Below are 20,471 nucleotides of genomic sequence, written 5' to 3'. Positions count from 1 at the left end.
ATAAATGGACTATGAAAATATTTTGTGTGGCTTCTATTTCTGTACTACTTCTTCCACATTGGGATTATATTCTGGTGTTGAACATGCCCTCGAGTAAAATGTACTGATACAACTACCGTACCAATTCAGCATTCAGAAAGGGAAGTATATTTCTCTGTCTCTGTCTCTCTATAACTCTTTCAAATAAATAATATAAACCTTAAAAAAAAAAAAAAGTTTGGGGGGGGGGGTGCAGCACTGTGGTACAGCAGGTTAAAGCCCTGGCCTACAGTGCCGGCATCCCATTTGGGTACCAGCTCAAGTCCCGGCTGCTCCACTTCCGTTCCAGCTCTCTGCTGCCTGGGAAAGCAGTAGAAGATGGCCCAAGTCCTTGGGCCCCTGCCACCCACATGGGAGACCCAGAAGCAGCTCCTGGCTCTTGGCTTTGGATCAGCTCAGCTATGCCTGTTGCGGCCTTTTGGGGAGTGAACCAGCAGATGGAAGACCCCTCTCTCTCTGTCTCTACCCCTCTCTGTAACTCTTTCAAATAAATAAAATTAAAAAAAAAAAAAAAAAGGAAGTGCATACTGTCTGCTGGAAATGGCATAAGGAAGGCCACAATCAATGAAAATCAGACATTTTGAGGTTTCCTTATTAAAAATGACACTCTCCACTGACATTATAAAGCCTTGTCAGCATAATATATATTTTTTTCAACTGTGAAAGATTTTAAATATACTTCATCTTCATGTATAGGTATAAATCAAAGTAAAAAAAGTACAGAACTTAATAAATTTTTAAACACAGGCTCAAGACAAATAGAAATCATTTTACACAGTAAGTCAATATCCAAATAAAAGAAATTGTTAGAGCAATCATATTTACCATTGAAGGGATTGATTCCTGCGCTTATTCTTGAAATAATAGCTTCTTTTACTTCTTTTTTCTTTACACATCGAATACCCAAATTTTGAAAACTACAATGAAAAAATAAAACTTTCTGAAGTGCATTATAAACACAGGAATACTGCAGAAATCAAGTATGTGTCCAATACTAAAGAGTTATTATGCTGTCAGATGATACTGAAGATACTTCAGAGATACTGAAGCATGAGATGAACTTCCAGTTGCTATGATAAAGATGTGAGAGTAAAAAAGGAGGGTAGTGCACGTGGGGGACCCGGATGAAGCTACTGGCTTCCACCTGGCCGCTATGGCCATCTGGGGAGTTAAACAGCAGATGGAAGCTCACTTGCTCACTCTCTTTCTAACTCTGACTTTCAAGTAAATACATAAATGTCTGGAAAAAAAAAAAAGTGGGGTACCACCCAGTGCTGTGGTGTTAGACTGGCACTTGTGACTCCAGTATCCCTTATAAGAATGCCATCTGCTTTTGAAGCTGCTCCACTCTGAAACAGTTCCCTGCTAATGTTACTGGGAAAGCCCAGGTGCTTGGACCCCTGCCACCAACATGTAAGACCAAGATGGAGTTTCTGGCTCCTGGCTTTGGCCAGGACCAGCCCCAGTCCTTGCAGCTATTTGGAGAGTGAATCAGCATATAGAAGAGATCTTTCTCTTCCTCCCTCTGTCACTCATATAAATAAATTTTTAAAAAATAAAAAATAAAAAAGTGGAGTTACTTCTAGAGAACTGTTAAAAACAAGTAACATATACAGTACTATATCATTTTTACATAAAGTATTTTACTATTACATTTTACTTATATACTTCTGTCAACTATATCAAAGTAGGTAGAAAGGTAAAATTGACTTTCCAAACTGATAATCAAGTCAGTAGAATCTGCATATCTGATCATGTAAAGCAAAAACTGTAAAAATATGCCCACAGCCTGAAGCACACAGGTATGTTTTACTAAGTCTGTAGGAGCATTACCTACATTTTAAATCACATCTGTATAGGTTAGCAACATTTTAAAATCCAGTTAGTATATGTGAAATCTAATTTACTGACTTTTAAGGTCTCACAACACGAGGCTGGCAACAGAAACAGCCCCATTTATGCAGGGCTCTCTAGCTGACAGCAGTGCTGCCAGTCTTCCTATTTCTGATCCATGCCACTCATTTATGCTGTCTAGTCCTACAAACATTTGATTTTTAAGCTATGACTTCACTGATGATAGCAATGGAATGTTTTGTGCTATGTAATATGAAGCTAAAATAATTATTTACCATTAGAAAATACCAAATTTTTTTTTTTTTTTTTGACAGGCAGAGTGGACAGTGAGAGAGAGAGAGACAGAGAGAAAGGTGTTCCTTTGCCGTTGGTTCACCCTCCAATGGCCGCTGCGGCCGGCTCATCTCACTGATCCAAAGCCAGGAGCCAGGTGCTTCTCCTGGTCTCCCATGGGGTGCAGGGCCCAAGCACTTGGGCCATCCTCCACTGCCTTCCCGGGCCATAGCAGAGAGCTGGCCTGGAAGAGGGGCAACCGGGATAGAATCTGGTGCCCCAAACGGGACTAGAACCCGGGGTGCCGGCGCCGCAAGGCGGAGGATTAGCCTGTTAAGCCACGGCGCTGGCCAGAAAATACCAAAATTTAAGGGGTTGGCATTGTGGTACAATGGGTTGAGCCACTGCCTGCCACACCAACATCCCATTTGAGCACTGGTTGAAGTTCCAGCTGCTCTGCTTCTTACCCAGCTTCCTGCTAATGTGCCTGGGAAATCATGAAAGATGGCCCAATGGCTTTGGCCCCTGTAACCCACATAGGACACATCAACGGTGTTTCAGGCTCCTGGCTTCGGCCTTGCCCAGTCTTGGCCATTACCGCCATTTGGGAGAGAATCAGCAAATGGAAGATCTCTCTCTCTCTCTCCTTGTCTCTGTAACTTTGCTTTTCAAATAAAATAAAATAAATCTTGAGAAAATAAAATGCCAAGATTTTTTAAATTAGAGGTTTAACACTAACAATAATATTTAACAAAAGTTTCAAAATGTCACTTGTGGAAAACTTCTCAATAGCTACAAATATTACTAATTTGCATGTGTGTTGTACAGATGATGGTGGGGGGAACTCCCCCACCACCACGAGTCATACTTGTTCCCACATGGAAAAACCATGACATCATTAAAGTTGGGTGGGTGTGAATAAGGAAGCAAAACTTAATTATAATAACATTACTACTTGTTCAAACCACACAGGGACTTGTAACTTAAGACTCCATTCTTTGCCTCTCTCCACACTCATGCCATCTTATGGTCATGCTCCTCATAGTCACACCTGTGATTCTGGTATCATTTAAAATATCTCTCACATCTCCTTACTTTGCCTTCAATAAATTAAAAATAAAATTGAATTCTTAATCCCTTCTTGACACTATAGTTCTCTTTCTCAATACTGTTCCACTTCTCCAAAAAGATTTAGTTTGATTAATTTGACAAAAGACTATTTATTTTTTAAGATTTACAATGACCGGAACTGCACCAATCTGAAGCCAGGAGCCAGGAGCCGGGAGCCTCTTCTGGGTTTCCCATGCGGGTGCAGGGCTCTACTGCTTTCCCAGGCCATAGCAGAGAGTGGGATCAGAGGTGGAGCAGCTGGGACTTGAACTGGGCCCATATGGGATGCTGGCACCATAGGTGGCAGCTTTACCCATTACCACAGCACCGGCCCCTTGACAAAACTTTAAAGAGGGGCCGGTGCTGTGGCATAGTGGATAAAGCCGCTGCCTGCAGTGCCGACATCCCATATGGGCTCCAGTTCGAGTTCTGGCTGTTCCACTTCCAATTCAGCTCTCTGCTATGGCTTGGGAAAACAGTAGAACATGGCCCGAGTCCTTGAGCCCCTGCACCTACGTGGAAGGCCCGGAGGTTCCTGGCTGCTGACTTCGGATTGGCACAGCTCTGGCCATTGCGGTCAGCTGGGGAGTGAACCAGCAGATGGAAGACCTCTCTGTCTCTGCTTCTGCCTCTGACTCTACCTTTCAAATAAATAAATACATCTAAAAAAAAAAAAACTTTTAAGAATTCTTTAGTTTAATATGGTGGTTAGATATCATTTTAATTTTTCATCTAAATATTTGACTGCTATTCACAAAGTATTAGAAGTAGTAGGTAGTTCTGAAATTCTGACATGAGGAATTCAAGAATCAAAGAGATTACCTGAATCAATTATTCACTTATTCACAGTCATTCAACAAGTTTCAAGGTTCCTACTTTATAAAAATACTCCAAAAAGTAACGGGGATATACAATTCTGTCCCTCATTGAGTTTACAGTCTAGCACAGGCGTTGGTAACCTGTAAACCCAGAGCAAACCCAGTACCCTGTTTTTGCAAATAAAGTTTTACTGGAACACAGCCAAAATAACTTGTTATCCTTATTCCAAGAGCCACATAAAACCATTAAAATGTTTTAAATGAAGGCAGGGGTAGACTATATTTTTTATTTATTTTTAAATATATATTTATTTATTTGAAAGTCAGAGTTACAGAGAGAGAGAGAGAGGTCATCCATCTGCTGGTTCACTCCCCAACTGGCCACAATGGCTGGAGCTACACCTGAAGCCAGGAGCTTCCTCTGGGTCTCCCACAAGGGTACAGGGGCCCAAGGATTTGGCCATCTTCTTCTTCTTCTTCTTTTTTTTTTTTTTTTGACAGGCAGAGTGGATAGTGAGAGAGAGAGAGAGAAAGGTCTTCCTTTTTGCCGTTGGTTCACCCTCCAATGGCTGCTGCGGCCAGCGCATCGCGCTGATCCGAAGCCAGGTGCTTCTCCTGGTCTCCCATGGGGTGCAGGGCCCAAGCACTTGGGCCATCCTCCACTGCCTTCCTGGGCCATAGCAGAGAGCTGGCCTGGAAGAGGGGCAACCGGGATAGAATCCGGCGCCCCAACCGGGACTAGAACCCAGTGTGCCGGCACCGCAAGGCGGAGGATTAGCCTGTTAAGCCACGGCGCCGGCCGTGGCCATCTTCTTCTTTCCCAGGATACAGCAGAGAGCTAGATCAGAAGTGGAGCAGCCGGAACTCCAACCAGTGCCCATATGAGTTGCCAGCACTGCAAGCAGTGGCTTTACCCGCTACACCATGGTGCCGGCCCCTTTATTTATCCCTTTAAGATTTATTTATTTAATTGAAAGTCAGAGAGAAGAGTAAGACAGAGAGAAAGAGCTCAGTCTGCTGGTTCACTCCCTAACAGCCCACAACAGCCAGGGCTGGGAGCCAGAAACTCCATCAGGTTTCCCATGAGGGTAGCAGGAACCCAAGTACTTGGGCCATGATTTGCTGCCTCCCAGGTGCATTAGCAAAAAGCTGGATCTAAAGTGTAGAATAGCTGGGTCTCAAACAGGCACTCCAATATGAGATGCAGGAATTCCCAACAGTAAATTAACTCACTTTGACACAATGCCTACCCCAGGGAATAACATGTATCTTAAAAGATCATTTTGGGAGCTGGCATTGTAGCACAGCAGGTTAAGTCACCATCTACAATGCCAGCATCCCCTATAAGCACAAGTTCAAGTCCTGGCTGCTTCACTGCCTATCCAGTTCCCTGCTAATATGCCTAGGAAACCAATGGAAGATGGCCCAAGTACTTGGGATCCTGTCAACACACCTGGGAAACCTAGATAAGCTTTTGGCTTTGGCCTGGCCCAGTTATGACGACTGCCATCAGTTTAGAAGTGAACCTCTCTCCCTGTCTCTATCTTTGCCTTTCAAATAAATAAATACATCTTTAAAAAAAAAAAAAAAAAAAACAAAGAAAAAGATAATTCTGGTTAAAGTGGAGGAAGACTGAGGGGAAAGAGTACAGTTAGAGCCAATACAAGAAGACCAGTCAGGAAGATATTCCTGAAGCCCAAATTTAGACTTCTGTTGTAGGATGGTGGTGATGATTTCATCAAATGGAATGGATAGGGGCAGCGCCGTTGCTCACTAGGCTAATCCTCCGCCTGTGGCACCAGCACCCCGGGTTCTAATCCCGGTTGGGGCACCAGATTCTGTCCCGGTTGCTCTTCTTCCAGTCCAGCTCTCTGCTGTGGCCTGGGAGGGCAGTGGAGGATGGCCCAAGTGCTTGGGCCCTGCACTCACATGGGAGACCAGGAGGAAGCACCCGGCTCCTGACTTCAGATCGGCGCAGCGCTGGCCGTGGCGGCCATTAGGGGAGTGAACCAATGGAAGGAAGACCTTGCTGTCTCTCTCTCTCACTGTCTATCTCTCTCTCTCTCTCTCACTCACTCACTGTCTAACTCTGCCTGTCAAAAAATAAAATAAAATAAATGGAATGGATAAGATTCAAGAGCTATTTAGAAGATACCTGTTAGTGATACAATGTTAATACCTATGTGAGATGTAAGGGATGCCATTCATGTGTGAGGCTTTTACAGTAACCACTAACGTAGGGACACTGGAAGATGACCGCTTTTGAGGTGGAAAGAAGCATGATCACAGTAAGATTATGGTTTAGGGTATATTCTCTTTGAAATGCTTTTTCAGATATTTAAGGGAATATATCAAGAAGGCAATCAAGCTAAATACCATTCTCCACTGAAGGAACTCCTTGGCAAAAACTGATGACTTTAGGTATGAGGCCAAGATAAGTACAAGTCTGAACACTTGGTTGTGTCACAAATTAGTGCTCAGAAAAAAATGAGAACATTCCAAAATGACACAGAAGACAGTTGTAAAAGCTTGCACTGGTCAAATATGGATCAGCTTGATGCCAGTAATGAACTATAAAACAATGAATATAAGAATCCATGAAACTTTTTAAATAAGAAAGGGCAAGAAAAGTTCTTATTTATAATCAAATGTCAATATGACAAATGGAAAAATGATTATCACTGTCTCTCCCTCTCTTTGACTCTGCCTTTCAACTAAATTTTTTTTTTAAATTTCCTACTAGAAATTTTTTTAAAAAGATTTATGTATTTACTTGAAAGGCAGAGTTACAGAATGGGAGAGACAGAGGGAAAGAAGTCTTCCATGTTTGGTTCACTCCCCAGATGGCTGCAACGGCTGGAGCTGAGCCAATCTGAAGTTGGGAACTTCTTCCGGGTCTCCCATGTGGGTGCAGGGGCCCAAGGACTTGGGCCATCCTCTGCTGCTTTCCCAGGCACACTAGCAGGGAACTGGATCGGAAGTGGAGCAACCAGGACTTGAACCAGTGCTCATATGTGATGCTGGAGCTGCAGGCAGAGGCTTAACCTAATAGGCCAGAGTGTCAGCCCCTAGAAATATTTTTTTACTCTTGACAAACAGGCCCATCTTTTGGTAGTCTCACCAATATAAAGAGTTACATATATATATGTTTTTAATCTTAGTATTGTTTCATGTTAGTTTCATAATATTCTAAATAAAAATTCTAGAGTTTTCCAGTTAGTTTGCTTATATTTAGCAATTTTTAAGTTAACTACAACTGAAAAGACAGATAAAAAATTTGTTTCATAAATTTTTCAAATGAGGAAAGAAAAATCACAGCATTAGGTCAGTTTACATATTAGGGGAGAGTATTTAACATAGCAGTTAAGTTGCTGGTTAAGATGCCTGCATCCCATATTGGAGTACCTAGGTTTGAGTCCTAGCTCTGCTCCTGATTCCAGGTTCCTGGTAATGCACACCCTTGAAAGCAATAAGTGATGGCTCAAGCCACCCAAGTAGGAGACCTTGACTGAGATCCCAGATCCCAGCTTCGAACTGGCCAACCTTGGCTGTTAAGGACATTGGGGAATGAACCAGTAAATGGGAGGACTCTGTCTATTCTGTCTTTCTGCCTCTCAAATTAATAAACAAAAAATTTTTTAAATAGTTTTATATAGGATCCCTGCTAACCATTATGAACTATACCTACTAATGACATATAGAAGGGTAGCTCTAATACAAATGCTAAGAAAATTTTATTGTACACTATAGAAATCAGAAGTAGAATGAAGGATTACTTTAGTCTGCTAACAACAGATGATCATGAATAGGAAATAAAGCATGCTATGTTTATTGTATTCATGAAGATGTATGTGACTGTACTTACAACAAAGGTCTACGTTCTTGTCCAAATTCTGCTTCATAGTAACCATCTCTGCAGTCTTTTCCAACTAAATCATGAGGATGTGGCTTATATGGGTCATTTTTTGTAACTAATGTAATTCTCACTTTTCCTTTTCCATAATAGTTGATAATCTGAAAAAGGGGGGAAGTTACATATAATCTATTAATATATGTCATTAAGAACTGATTTACTACTTAAGAGTTCAACTTACACAATGTAGTCAGCACTGATAAATAAAATCCAACTGACTAGCAACTGCAACTTAGATCAAACTTTCCAACACAAATAGGGAAGAACTCACCACTCAGTTTTTTTTTTTTAAGATTTATTTATTTACTTTAAAGGCAGAGTTAGGTAGAGAAAGAGGGAGAGACAGAGAAAGAGCAAATTAGCAAACAAGGGATAGATCTTCCACCTACTGGTTCACTGCCCAAATGGCTACAATGGCTAGAGCTGGACCCGACTGAAGCCAAGAGCCAGGTGCTTCCTCCCATCTCCTGTGTGGGTGGCAGAGGCCCAAGGACTTGGTCCATCCTCTGCTGCTTTCCCAAGCACATTAGCAGGGAGCTAGATTGGTAGTGGAGCAACCAGAACTCTAACAGGCACCCATCTGGAATGCCAGTGTCATAGGCCACTGCTACACCACAACATCAGCCCCGTCAGTTTCTTGACATATTATTTTTTGCCCTTATTTCAACCGGTCATATAATTTGATTCTCCTTTTAAAACAAGTATAGTTATATCAAAATTTTATCATATACCATGATATGAAATATTAAGTTAAGGCTAGCATTGTAGCGCAGCGGGCTAAGATGCCACCTGCGACACTGACATCCCATATGGGCAATGGTTAAAGTCTCAGCTGCTCCACTTCCCATTCAGCTTCCTGCTAATGTGCCTGGGAAATCAGTGGAAAATGGCCCCATGTTTGGGCCCCTGCACCCACTTGGGAGGCCCATATGAAGCTCCTGGCCCTGGCCCTGCCCCTGCCATTGTGGCTATTTGGGGAATGAATCAGTGGATGGACGATTGATCGATCAATCTCTGTCTCTCACCAACCCTCCCTCCTTCTCTGTAACTCTGTCATTCACATAAATAAATTAAAAAAAAAAAAAAATTTTAAGTCACAAAATGCCTTGCTCTAAAATGCACTTTCATACCATAAACATCCTTGGAAAAGTATATACTTACGCCACACTGAAAATGATAGCATCACATGATATAATTATCCTAAATATGACATTTCAATTCACAAAAATAGTTCAGAATATCAATATCCAAGTGTTTACTGTATAACAGGCAATAAATCAAATTGAGTTTAACAAGATTAAGTTTCACAGAGAAAATATACCTAGAATACTCAGAATAAATAGGACAATGGCATGGGAGAAGCAGGAGGCCACTCAGACGGGAAGAAAATAATGTAAAACCCATGTGAGAGACCAGGAGGAGCTCCAGGCTCCTGGCTTCAGTTTTGGCCAGCTCTGGCCATTGTAGCCATTTGAGAAGTGAACCAGCAGATGAAGATCTTTCTCTTGCTGTTGCTCCTCTAACTCTGACTTCCAAATAAATAAACAAACCTATACAAAAAAAAAAAGTAGGCACTGTGGTCGCCTGCAGTGTCAGTACCCCATATGGTTCATGTCCTGGCTGCTCCTCTTCCAATCCAGCTCCCTGATATGGTCTGGGAAAACAGCAGAAGATGCCAAAGTGTTTGGCCCCTGCAACCATGTGGGAGACCTGGAAGAAGCTCTTAGCTCCTGGCTTTGGATTGGCCCAGCTCTGGCTGTTGCAGCCATTTGGGGTGTGAACCAGCAGATGGAAGATCTTTCTCTCTGTCTCTCCCTCTGTCTGTAACTCTTCCTCTCCAATAAATAAATAAAATCTTTAAAAGAAAAAAAAAAAAAAGTGGGTCGGCACCGTGGCTCACTTGGCTAATCCTCCACCTGCAGCGCCAGCACCCCAGGGTTCTAGTCCCGATAGGGGCGCCAGGTACTAGTCCCGGTTGCTCCTCTCCCAGTCCAGCTCTCTGCTGTGGCCCGGGAAGGCAGCAGAGGATGGCCCAAGTGCTTGGGTCCCTGCACTTGGCTCCTGGCTTTGGATCAGCGGCAGTGCCGGCCGTAGCAGCCATTAGGGAAGTGAACCAAAGGAAGGAAGACCTTTCTCTCTGTCTCTCTCTCACTGTCCATAACTCTTTTTTTTTTTTGACAAAGACTTTAAAAAAAAGTGATACTATTTCAAATCAGCTAATGACCCAGAATATCAGAGACAGGCAACAAAAGTAAGGAAAAACAAGGGAAAAAATTTTTTTTTCACAGCCACTACAGTAGCCAAGTGATTGCAGGAAAAATTCTGGTTGATTTCTCAAATCCAAAACTAATCTACAGAATAACCTCACCTGCCCCTGTAAGCAAAGAATGCTTCTTCCTTGTTAGTTTTGTGTTCCATGAAAGGGAACATGATTCAAAAGCTGCCAGGGTAAACACTGTGAGTCACTCAATTTAGTACACAAAAATCTATCTGCAGTGCGGAAGATGCTGTATCTTATTTATGATATGTCCCTAGATATCAATCTAATACAGATGAATTAAAAAGAACAAGGAAAGAAGAAAAAGAAAAAATTTATGGAGATAATTTGAAGAAACTGAGGACTTAATATAATTGCTATAGCTAAAATATGAAGCAACTGAGAGTGAGACAGACGCAAGAGAAGGGTCTATTACCTGGATAGATGGGTATGTTCGGTTGTTGTCTGTGCTGTGCTCCCCTGGAATGCTGCCTGCTGATCGTCCTTCACATTTGTATCTGAAACGCATTCCCCTCTGTCTGGGTTGCTCAATTATCTCTATATAGGGGTTATATCCACCTAGAAATTAAGAAAACCAGGGGCAAGGGGGTTGACATTAATAGATTTTAATGCTTTTTTTTTTTTTTTTTTTAGCAGCAGAGTAAAATAGATTTTCCTTGCAACATTAAATAACAATGTTGAAAAGACTGGAAGGGAAAAACATACTTTTTCCCAAATTGAACTTCTATAATGTTAACACAAGACATTCAAATCACATAAATTGGTCACATAATTATTGCCTACTATCTTGAGCTGTTGCCAATAAGTTCTGAAATAACCACTTCAGAGATATCTACTTCCTAAATGAGACCAAGCAGAAGGGTTTTCCCCAAAATCCCCCAAGAGGGTGAAGATAGTTTTCAGAAGTAAAATATTACACTCTAAAAGTGAGTAAGTATATTTAATTGCTTGCCTTTATGTTAAGACACTTAATCATTGATGAAAAAGACCACTCATGGCCGGTGCCGTGGCTTAACAGGCTAATCCTCCGCCTTGCGGCGCCAGCACACCAGGTTCTAGTCCCGGTTGCCCCTCTTCCAGGCCAGCTCTCTGCTATGGCCCGGGAAGGCAGTGGAGGATGGCCCAAGTTCTTGGGCCCTGCACTAGCATGGGAGACCAGGAGAAGCACCTGGCTCCTGGCTTCGGATCAGCACGATGCGCCGGCTGCAGCGGCCATTGGAGGGTGAACCAACGGCAAAGGAGGACCTTTCTCTCTGTCTCTCTCTCTCTATCCACTCTGCCTGTCAAAAAAAAAAAAAAAGAAAAGAAAAAGACCACTCATTAAAAATGGATTTAAATCCTTGTCCACTGGAACATTTAAAGACTTGTATGTAAGTACATCAAGGCGCCGGCACGAGTGGCAGGTGGGGCTGCCACCTGCAGTGCCGGCATCCTATATGGGCACCGATTTGAGATCCAGATGCTCCACTTATGATCCAGCTCTCTGCTGTGGCCTAGGAAAGCAGTGGAGGATGGCCCAAATCCTTGGACCCGGGCACCCATGTGGGAGACCCGGAGGAGGCGCCTAACTTAGGACCAGCAGTTGCAGCCACCTGGGAGAGTGAACGAACGAATGGAAGACCTCTCTCTTTCTCTCTTTCTCTCTCTCTCTCTCGCTCTCACTTTCTCTGCCTCTTCGTTACTTTGCCTTTCAAATAAATAAATCTTAAAAAAAAAAAAAACCACAAAAACAAAACATTTATACCTCTACCCTCTTCTAAATCATGCAAACAAAAGTTCAACAAAGACACTCAACTGTACTGACAAGCAGAGTTAACAATGTGTTTTATTTCTAGTGTGAGGATTTCTTCATTTTGTTTTTAAAAAAGTCACTTTAAATCAGTTAGTGATTCCTAAATTCTCACAATAATTTATCCATTTCACCAAGGTTTAACCTGTTAGAATGCAAGCAATCTTCAGAAACAGCAACAATGTGGACCTTATTAGTGTACTATGGGGAATTGTACCCAGCTACCTCTTAACACTAAGAGCCTGGAAATATTAAATCACCTCCCCTGTAAAATGGGGATAATAGCACCTTCTTTATGGATTTATTATGAAGATTACACATTCCATGTTTTAAATTCTTACCAAGTGTTCACACATAACAGATATTTGATAAATAGTATTTCTTGTTATTTCAGATGCTTTCTTTAAACAGTGAATAAATGTACATCATGACAATATCACCACTACTATTTTAAAGGACCGTACAGAACAATGAGGAAAACACACATTTTAGACTACAGGGGGGGACGAAAGCACTAACAAAATTCAGCATAAAATGATAATAAAAGCAAGAGTAAAGAATGCCTAACTAAGTCACAGGAAAAAACAAGTAAGAGGAGAGATAAAGACAAAGAAGGAAAGATAGGCATTCTAGGGAAAGGAAACAGTGTGTCCACAAAATGAAGGCTTATGTAAAAATCACCAGTGGAAATGGAGTGCACTTTTCTGCTCTTAGAAAGGGAACCAAGGGACCAGTGTTGTGTGGTACAGCAGGTTAAGCCACTGCCTGCAATGTCAGCATCTCATATGGGCATGGAGGTTCAAGTCCCAGCCCTTCCACCTCCAATACATTTCCTTGTTAATGCACCTGAGAAAGCAGTGGAAGACGGCCCAAGTGTTTGGCCCCCACCACCTATGTGAGGGATTCAGATTGAGTTCCTGGCTCCTGGATTTGGTCCGTCCCAATCCCAGCCATTGCAACCATTTGGGGAGTAAACCAAAGAATGGAAGCTCTCTAACTCTGCCTTTCAAATCGATCATTAAAAAAGGGGGGTGGAAGGGAGAGAGGGAACCCAAAGTCAGAGCACACTAAGCAACACAGGTTTTATTTTATGTGGGACAGGGAATCAATGAATGCTATTATGCATGAAAATTTTATGAACAGGTTGGCATTTTAGAGTAAGAATTACAGAGGCACAGAACTATAAAGAAAAAGCAAAGTTATCAGCTTAGAGACTACTAGAGTAGTAGTGCTCCTTACTCTCAAGGAATATGTTTCAAGACTCCCAGCAGATGGCTGAAAATGCATATTGTACCCAATCCTATATATGCCATGTTATTTCCTATCCACACATACCTGTGATAATTTGTGAATTCAGTGCAAGGAGATTTATAACACTCATAATTAAGTAGAATAATTATAACAATATGGTGTAATAAAAGTTATTTAAAAGTTATCTCAGAATTTTCCACTTAACATGTTCAAACCACAGTAAAACAAGGATAACAAACTGGAAACTGAACCATGGATAAAGTGACAACTGTAAAGGGAGCAATGATGGTTTGAGTTATGGCAGTGATAATAGGGACAAGTATTATTTAAAAGATAAACTGATAGTACTTTGGTACCTGAACATTGGATTAAGAGAAATTAAAGAGAAATTGATGGGTCCATGGTCTCTACCTGGATTACTGAAGAAAATATGAATGTTATCTTTAATTTTATTCTGTCTGGTCCAGATTCCTTATATTTGAATCTGCTACCTATCTGCTTATTCAAAAGGCAAAGAGCCAGAAAAAAACATTTTTGGTTAAGATTTATTTGAAAAAGTTGCAGACACACAGATAAATACACACACAGATATCGCTTCTCAGCCTTTTGGCTAAGATCAAGTGTGGGGAGAGAGAAAGCGAGAGTGAGTGAGAGAGGGGGAGAGGAAGAGGCAGAGGGGAAGAATTTCTTCCACCCACTGGTTCACTCCCCAAGTGTCTGTATCAGCCAGGACTGGGTCTGGGCCAGGCTGAAGCCAGGAGCTCCATCCGGTCTCCCACATGGGTGCAGGGACCCAGGGACTTGGACTTTTTTCCGCTACTTTCCCAGGCACATCAGCAGGAAGCTGAGTTGGAAGTGGAGCAACTGGGACTTCCAGCATCTCATATGGGTGCCGGTGTAATTGCAGCTGGCAGCTTAACCCACTATAAGAAACTGACTTTTGACCCAATCCAATCTGATACTTATTTCAGTGTTACTGAAAAATATAAGGCATATAAATATTTCACAATTTTATATGCATATTCTTATATATTTCAAATTTTGCTTTCAAATTTTTTTTAGATTTATTTGAAAGGCAGAGGTAGAGAGGTCTTCCATCTGCTGGTTCAATCCTCAAATGGCTGCAATGGCCAGAGCTGGGCTGATCCAAAGCCAGGAGCCAGAAGCCTTCTCCAGGTCTCTCGTGGGGTGCAGGGGACCAAGAACTTGAGCCATCTTCCACTGCTTTCCCAGGCCATAGCAGAGAGCTGGGATGCTGGCACTGCAGGTGGTGGTTTTGCCCACTACGCCACAATGCCAGCCCCTCAAATATTTCTTGTTCATATTTGTCCTTGCAGGAATATTTAATACAAAGTACATTTTCCTCTCAATAGGTCCTAAAATCAACAGCATTTTTAAAGTGACATTGTAAGTAATTTGTGTGGTTGAGTTAAAGGTCGAATAATTCCCTGCCCTCTACATATTTAAAGGTGTCGTGGTGGGAAACAGATATAGAATGACATCATAAATGGTAAGTGGTTAACTTTTTTGGAGGGGGGAGTATAAATGAAAATGCAAGGCTCACTTTGAATACCCAAAGTGAGCATTTAAAAGATTTCATTGGTTACATGAACTTCTTTAAACCAGACAGTATGAATGCAAAAGTCTACAAAGAAAAGGAAAACAGTTAAAGATAAAAGATTTTAAAATAGTGAAAATGACATAAATATTAAGTATCATATAAAGCATTTGAAAATCCTTGAAGTTTATGTTTCCTCTTACAGAAGTTCTTAATTGGCAGAGTCTCATTAACAACCAAGTAATAGAGTTTATTATAATATCCTACATATACTTAGCTGGAAATAATCTCCTCCTCCTACAAACTACCACACGTATTTTGTTCATAGCAATTATTCCAAAGAACTATTTTAGGGAAGACTTGTTTGATTTGTTCTTGAAATAAAGCTACTTTGTTTTATTCCCTCAAACTACCTGAAGGCAGAAATTTTCTTACTCATCAGTGCCTTTTACACAGAGGATATTCAGTAAATATTTGTTGAGTGAACTAAAAAATCTGAAGTTTCTGTGTTGTACTAGTTATTCAAACATTAAAGAACTGTTTTAGTGATTAGATTTTCTTTTAGGTTCCGCTGCTATGAAAAAAATAATGCTTTGTAGCTACTAGAACTGCTACACTTTTATATTTCCTCATACCCATCATATTCTGATTTCTTTATCTGTAATTATTTAAAAAGAACTACCCAGCTATAAATCACAAAATGTACAATGCACCAGTTATCTCCTTCCTCAATGCTCTATTTTTCAGAGCCATTCTTTTTGAAGATAAAAAAATAATGAAATTTAGCCATCTGTGGAGCTGAAGAAAGTAAATAAAAACTGGAGAACTGGAAGGAAAATGAGTACTGATAAGACAACTACAAATCACCAGTTTTGAAAAGCATTGAAATGTCTTCAAGATCAGTTCTAAACAAGTTGACTACTGCTTTTCTCTTTGACCAGTATGATGCAGAGTTGGAATTGACCCTTACATTTTGCACAGCATTATAAAATACTAATACAAATCACAGTAACATCTGAAATACAACCCAACTGTTTGCAAATATATTTATGTTTTTATTTGTACTTAGGTTAAAAAGTCCTATATCAAAACAACGCCTATTTTAATACTTAAAAAAGGAATTACATTAAAATGAAAGTTTAAAATGGATTATCAGTTGTCAGAAATACACATTAACTAAAATCTTAACGCTAAAATTAGGAAATAATAAGTGCACTGGAAAATTTTTAATTACAAATAGTAATTATACAATTTTGAAGCACTTTTATATACATTTCTCATTTGGTACCCTTAATCTTCATAAAAACTTATCCTATTTTACAGATGGCAGAGTTCAAAATTATATGAAGTTATAAGAAAATGCAATTATGAACATCAGCCAATTGAGGGCTAGGATCTCAGGATGCCAAATTTAGAAAACAACCAGCATCAAGGCAGCTGGGGGATATAGTCACAATTACTGATAGAACACATAACGTGTAATCTAAGATATACGCAAACTAATTTAGGAAGATAATGGATGCATTTTGGTACAGACAACGAAATCCCTAGAAAAAGTTCACTCTGGGGTGTCTATCAGAACCACCTAGGCAACTTTTTCAAAACATCTGTGCCCTGACTTTGTCAAAAAATCTGAAAAGAAACAGAAATCTTGAAGGATAAAACAGACATATTTCTGAAAAAGCCTTGCAACCAATTCTATGACATTCTGGATTAAGACCCATGGCATTAAAACATCAAACAGTGGGAAAGAATGATGCACATATCTAGAGAAGCAATCCAAAAATTGAGGACTGGGCCATGGGTAAACTGTATGGACTGGGTCATGGATAAAATAGGAAAAGCAATTCTGGCTACTTGCAACCCCTTTTTCTTGCCCACTCAAAAAAGCTTCTTCGACTGCAAGCAAGACAGACGTGATTACAGGGAAAGACTTCAACCGCTGTAATTTACTTAAAAAAGTCACTTGCAAAATAAATGTTTTAATAATCAATATGTACTTCTTGCAATACAGCATACAAATGATTGTTAGGTCAGTGTGTCAACACCCCAGTTGAGAGATGTCTTAGACAAGACTTTGCCTGAGACCCAAAGGAGCAAAAAGGGACAACAATAAATACTTTTCTAAAGATCACCTATATTCACAAGGAAAAGAAAATTTGTTTTACTCAAGTGGGTTTATATAGGGTTAAAGGTGAGATCTGTTCCAATATAAGGCTGACTTTCAACTGGACCTGAAAAACCTAAGAAAGGGAATTTTCTGATACATCTATGACAACAAAGTAAATAAAAGATGTAAAAGATTTTGGCAATAGACCACGGGGGAAATCAAGTCTTGAAAAACCTTTCTACCTATCAGTGATAACTAGAGAAGTATCTGAAATCTGAAAATATGAATTTCAGACAAAGAATTTTTTTGTGTAAGTGTATTCTATGTAATATTCAGTCATGTGTCTACAAAATGCAGAGAACGAAGGTGACAGAAAGTTGGAACAGAAATTCTGTGTCCCTTAAACTATTTGAAAAAGATACTACACACCTCAGATGTTCCTAATTATGATTCATTATCTGACCCCTTCTTAGTCATTTCATTCGTTCATTCCCTTTATGTCTATCATCTAACACCTTTTATAACACTGCTATCTCTATACTTTTTCGTGTGTTGCATTTCTAAAATATCTGTGGGCTGTCTTTTACTTGAAAAAAGAAGTCATTTGCTTTAACTACCCATTCCTAACTTCCAGCTTCGTTATTAAAGATCATGTTGCTTCATGCTCACATCTATTTTTTCCCATTAACACTACAAAGAATTGTTAAGTAGTGAGATTTACGTAGACAGTGCTTCATGTACTACCTATTGCATGACAAAGCAGAACCATATGCTAAAGAAAAATGTGAATAAATTATATGTTAAAACATTTACTAAAGATAGTATTATCAGTAAACAAAGCCATGTTTACTAGAACAATGAGAGGCTTCAAAATCAGACATAAAGATACTTCATTTTACTTATATTAAAAATATATGAATACTTGCTACCTAATTAGGTATACCTTAGACAGGTCTGGGAACATTTTTCTTCACTATGCCTATTCAACTTAATTGTGTCAAAAGACTAGAATCACGGTGTGCTAATTTTTAAAAAGACAATGAAAAAGTTTAATAGAATCCAAGCTGTGAAATCTAAAACAATGAATCTGGTGATTTACCTGAACAAACTTTAGAACCATGTATAAAGTTCTAGCTACTACTGGCACTTAATAATTTTGCTTATGAGATTATGATCTGTGTTCCTTTTACATTAAAGACATCACCTACTCAACTACACATACCTATTTACATATGACATCCGGTGAGAAATGAAGAAATGGTCTCATACGCTTGGTAATCAATAAAAATATTTTTTGAGTTTTAATACCTTACTACAAACACAATCTAAATTAGACTATGATACACAATTTTTTTTCCTGTTAGTTAAACTGCTTCAAAACAGGACAGGAATAGTTAATCAATCTTTTTCTTCAAGTTCTTTATATCTAAGTAAAATACACCCAACTCCTTTAACATTTTTTCTGCCTAGTGGTTTCAAACTAATTTAAATAACTTGTTATGTTTTAAAAGAGTTCCACTTTAATGTACCTCAAGAAAGACCAAAAAACAAACACCAAAAGGTATGACCCTACAACATGCAAACTTTTAAAGCCTTCCATTTAATTTTTCCCTTCAATTTAAAGAATCCTAGTCCTCACAACAGCACACAATACAAAATTATTAAAAAGTTAGAACGTATCACATTTTAAAATCATGCAAATCTTAACAATACTCTAAAGAATTTTTTTTCTGCCTTTTGGAAAAACAAATATTACATTCATGCAATAGCTTAATGAAGCGTGCTGAAACAGCCAGCCCCCCCCCCTTTTTTCACTTAAAACGCTCAGAATTCTTTACTACTTTCAAATGAAATCTTTCTGATAACCAATAAACTAAACAAACAGGTTAAAAGTATACAGATGACTACAGCTAAGTGTGATTTGAATTTATGAATTTATAAGATTACCTGAAAGTGTGGGGTCACCTAAGTGGGTAAAGAGAAAGTTGAAATATTTTAAACTCCGCTTGAATTCTCACATGAAAACCACAAACTGAAATCAAATGTCATGTGAAACACCCCAATTTCCTTTTCAGCCTACAGCCATCGCAATGGCACTGCAGGGCTAGGCCCTTTAAAGAGGCTCCTTACGCTTGCAACTTCCTCTTCTCGACTCGAGGCCGGCCGGCTACCGAGGGTCACTCACCTGGGCCGGCTAGGGGACCGCGGGCCGAGCGCCAGCAAGCCCTCCCTTTCGGTCGCCGGGCCTCTGCTCACGCTGCTCCCGGTACCTGCAAACGGCCCCCGGGCAGCCGCGGCCACCGGACTGAGCCGCCCTGGGTTCCCGGCAGCAGACGAGCCTGCCCCCAGCAGCCCCGCAAAGCCGCTTCTCGTAATAAACGCGTCTCACCGCCCCAGAGCGAGAGACCCAGGCATTTACGGACGGCAAACAAGCACATTAAACAAGCTGGTTGTTTTCACGACCACCCATCATGTTAAAAGCACAGACATTAAAAAAAAAAAAAAATCCTCGTTCCCTCTCTCATTTCCAACAAGGCGGTGGCGGGGAACGCAACGTCTCGGCAACCTGGCAAAGTACGTGCGCCCGATTTCCCGGGGAAAATGCCCAACTTGGAGGACAAAACTTCGCGCTGGGGCCCGGCGAACTGGCCAGCGGCCACCTGCACAGCCGCGCCGCGCTCGGCCGACGGTCAGCGCCCGACGGAACCAGGGCGCACAGCAGGCAGGGGCTCGCCCGCGGTGCCACGCTTCCTCATGCTCGTCCTAGACCCCCAGCCCACCATTTCGAGACCAAGCAAGGCTCGAGGACGCGCCCTCGTGGGCCCCCTCCGAGCCGGACGCAGGCTTTCCTCACCCCGGCCTGCCGGCGTGGGGAATTTCTCAGGTTTCCGGTTATGAAGCTGGAATCCAATTACAGAGTCTGGCTTTGATTTCGCACGCGAACCCTGAGGCAGGTAACTTTCTCAAAGCCTGACAATCTGCCAGACGAGGCGATCTTTTACGACAGAATCTGCCCCGACCCCCCCTCCCCGACGACCCCCATCCCCATCCCCCAAAAGAGCCCCCTTCGCCCCGGCCCTCGGCACCCAGCGCCGGGAACACTCACCTGAGGCCATGGCTCCGCTCAGCGCGCCGCCCGCACACAGGCAGCTCCCAGCGTCCCGGCCCGAGGCGGCCGCAGACAGTCGGCCCGCCAGTCAGTCAGTCAGTCAGTCAGGAGGCCGCGGGACCTCTGCCGGCTGGAGCCCCCGGCCCCCGGACCACCCCCCGAGGCCTCCTCCTCCTTCCCGCCCTCCTCTGGGTTTGCGGCTCACACCTTCCCACCCCCTGAGTTCTCGCGCCGCGGGTCACCAGCGTCGCCCTTCCAGGGTGCCGGAGCCAGGGCCAAGGGGGCGGAGCGGGACGGGAGCCCAGCGCCGGCCGGGCCAGGAGGCGGGCAGCCAGGCGGGAGGGGGATTTCCCGCGGCTGACGTAGGCC

General features: G+C 41.6%; 1 protein-coding gene across 1 annotated transcript in view; it reads right to left on the bottom strand.

The window, feature by feature from the left end:
• REL (REL proto-oncogene, NF-kB subunit) overlaps nucleotides 1-20,238 on the bottom strand; it is a 46,098-nt gene extending 25,860 nt beyond the window's left edge. The window contains exons 1-4 of the mRNA XM_062209487.1: nucleotides 20,100-20,238; nucleotides 10,701-10,843; nucleotides 7,960-8,108; nucleotides 865-956 (exon numbers count right to left, since the gene is read on the bottom strand). Coding sequence (XP_062065471.1) covers nucleotides 865-956; nucleotides 7,960-8,108; nucleotides 10,701-10,843; nucleotides 20,100-20,109 — 394 coding nt within the window. The 5' untranslated portion in view covers nucleotides 20,110-20,238. The remainder of the gene's footprint in view (nucleotides 1-864; nucleotides 957-7,959; nucleotides 8,109-10,700; nucleotides 10,844-20,099) is intronic.
• Nucleotides 20,239-20,471: the final 233 nt, after the last annotated feature.

The sequence above is a fragment of the Lepus europaeus genome, chromosome 13 (assembly GCF_033115175.1).
Source record: "Lepus europaeus isolate LE1 chromosome 13, mLepTim1.pri, whole genome shotgun sequence".
In the NCBI taxonomy this organism is placed as follows: Eukaryota; Metazoa; Chordata; class Mammalia; order Lagomorpha; family Leporidae; genus Lepus; species Lepus europaeus.
Note: the sequence above shows the minus strand (reverse complement) of the source record. Positions and strands in the feature narration are given on the sequence as shown.